General features: G+C 60.9%; 1 protein-coding gene across 1 annotated transcript in view; it reads left to right on the top strand.

Annotated features, from left to right (window-relative positions):
• Window positions 1–1,032, top strand: part of LOC108504877 (protocadherin gamma-A2-like) — a 27,224-nt gene that overhangs the window by 22,940 nt on the left and 3,252 nt on the right. The window contains exon 6 of the mRNA XM_017830382.1: window positions 268–1,026. Within this exon, the coding sequence (XP_017685871.1) occupies window positions 268–1,026 (759 nt within the window). The remainder of the gene's footprint in view (window positions 1–267; window positions 1,027–1,032) is intronic.

Here is a 1,032-nt window from a genome sequence, read left to right as displayed (position 1 = left end):
GAGGAGCTGTGCGGCGAGTCGTTGTCCTGCTCCGTCAGCTTCGAGGCGCTGGTGCACAACCCGCTCAACGTCTTCCATGTCGATGTGGCCATCCAAGACGTGAACGACAATGCGCCGCGTTTTCTGCGAGACAAATTTCAGCTGGAGATCAATGAGTTGACTTCTCCCGGCTCCCGATTTGCCGTGGGCGTGGCCGAGGACTCGGACGTGGGCAGCAATTCCCTGCAGGGCTACGAGCTGGAAAGTAATAAGTACTTCAGAGTGGAGGTGAGGGAGAGCCAGGACGGCAACAAGTTCGCAGAGCTGGTGCTGCACCGTGCACTGGACCGGGAGAGCGAGCACAGTCTGCGTCTGATGCTGACTGCGCTGGATGGCGGTGACCCGCCCCGGAGCGGCACCGCCCAGCTCTGGATCAACGTCACCGACGCGAACGACAACGCGCCTGTGTTCAGCCAGGCGGAGTACACGGTGCGTGTGCCGGAGGACGTGCCCGTGGGCTCCACTGTAGTCACCGTCACAGCCACCGATGCCGACGAGGGTCTGAACGGGCACGTGAGATATTCGTTGAAGAAAGAGACGGACGTGGCTATTTTTCATCTGGACTCTGAGAACGGAGCAATCAGTCTGTTGAGGAGCCTGGATTTCGAGGAAGGTGACAACTATGAACTGGAGGTGCAGGCAAGGGACGGAGGAGGGCTTTTCGACACGACAAAAGTCGCGATCACCGTGACAGACATAAACGATAATGTGCCCGAGATTTCGGTCAGATCGGCGCTAAATGAGATCTCTGAGGATGCCCCGACGGGGACGGTGGTGGCCCTGCTGCACGTGCACGACCGCGATTCTGCGGCAAATGGCGAAGTGCGCTGCTCGCTGGACGGGGGCGTCCCGTTCCGGTTGGAGAGCTCGCAGGGCAGCTACTACCGCGTGGTGACATCGAGAGAGCTGGACCGGGAGCAGGAGTCGGAGTACAACGTGACGGTGCGGGCGGCCGACGGCGGTCGTCCGTCGCTGCAGAGCAGCAGGGTGCTG

Source organism: Lepidothrix coronata, unplaced genomic scaffold (assembly GCF_001604755.1).
Source record: "Lepidothrix coronata isolate B3197 unplaced genomic scaffold, Lepidothrix_coronata-1.0 Scaffold178, whole genome shotgun sequence".
In the NCBI taxonomy this organism is placed as follows: Eukaryota; Metazoa; Chordata; class Aves; order Passeriformes; family Pipridae; genus Lepidothrix; species Lepidothrix coronata.
This window is presented reverse-complemented; position numbering and strand designations above follow the sequence as displayed.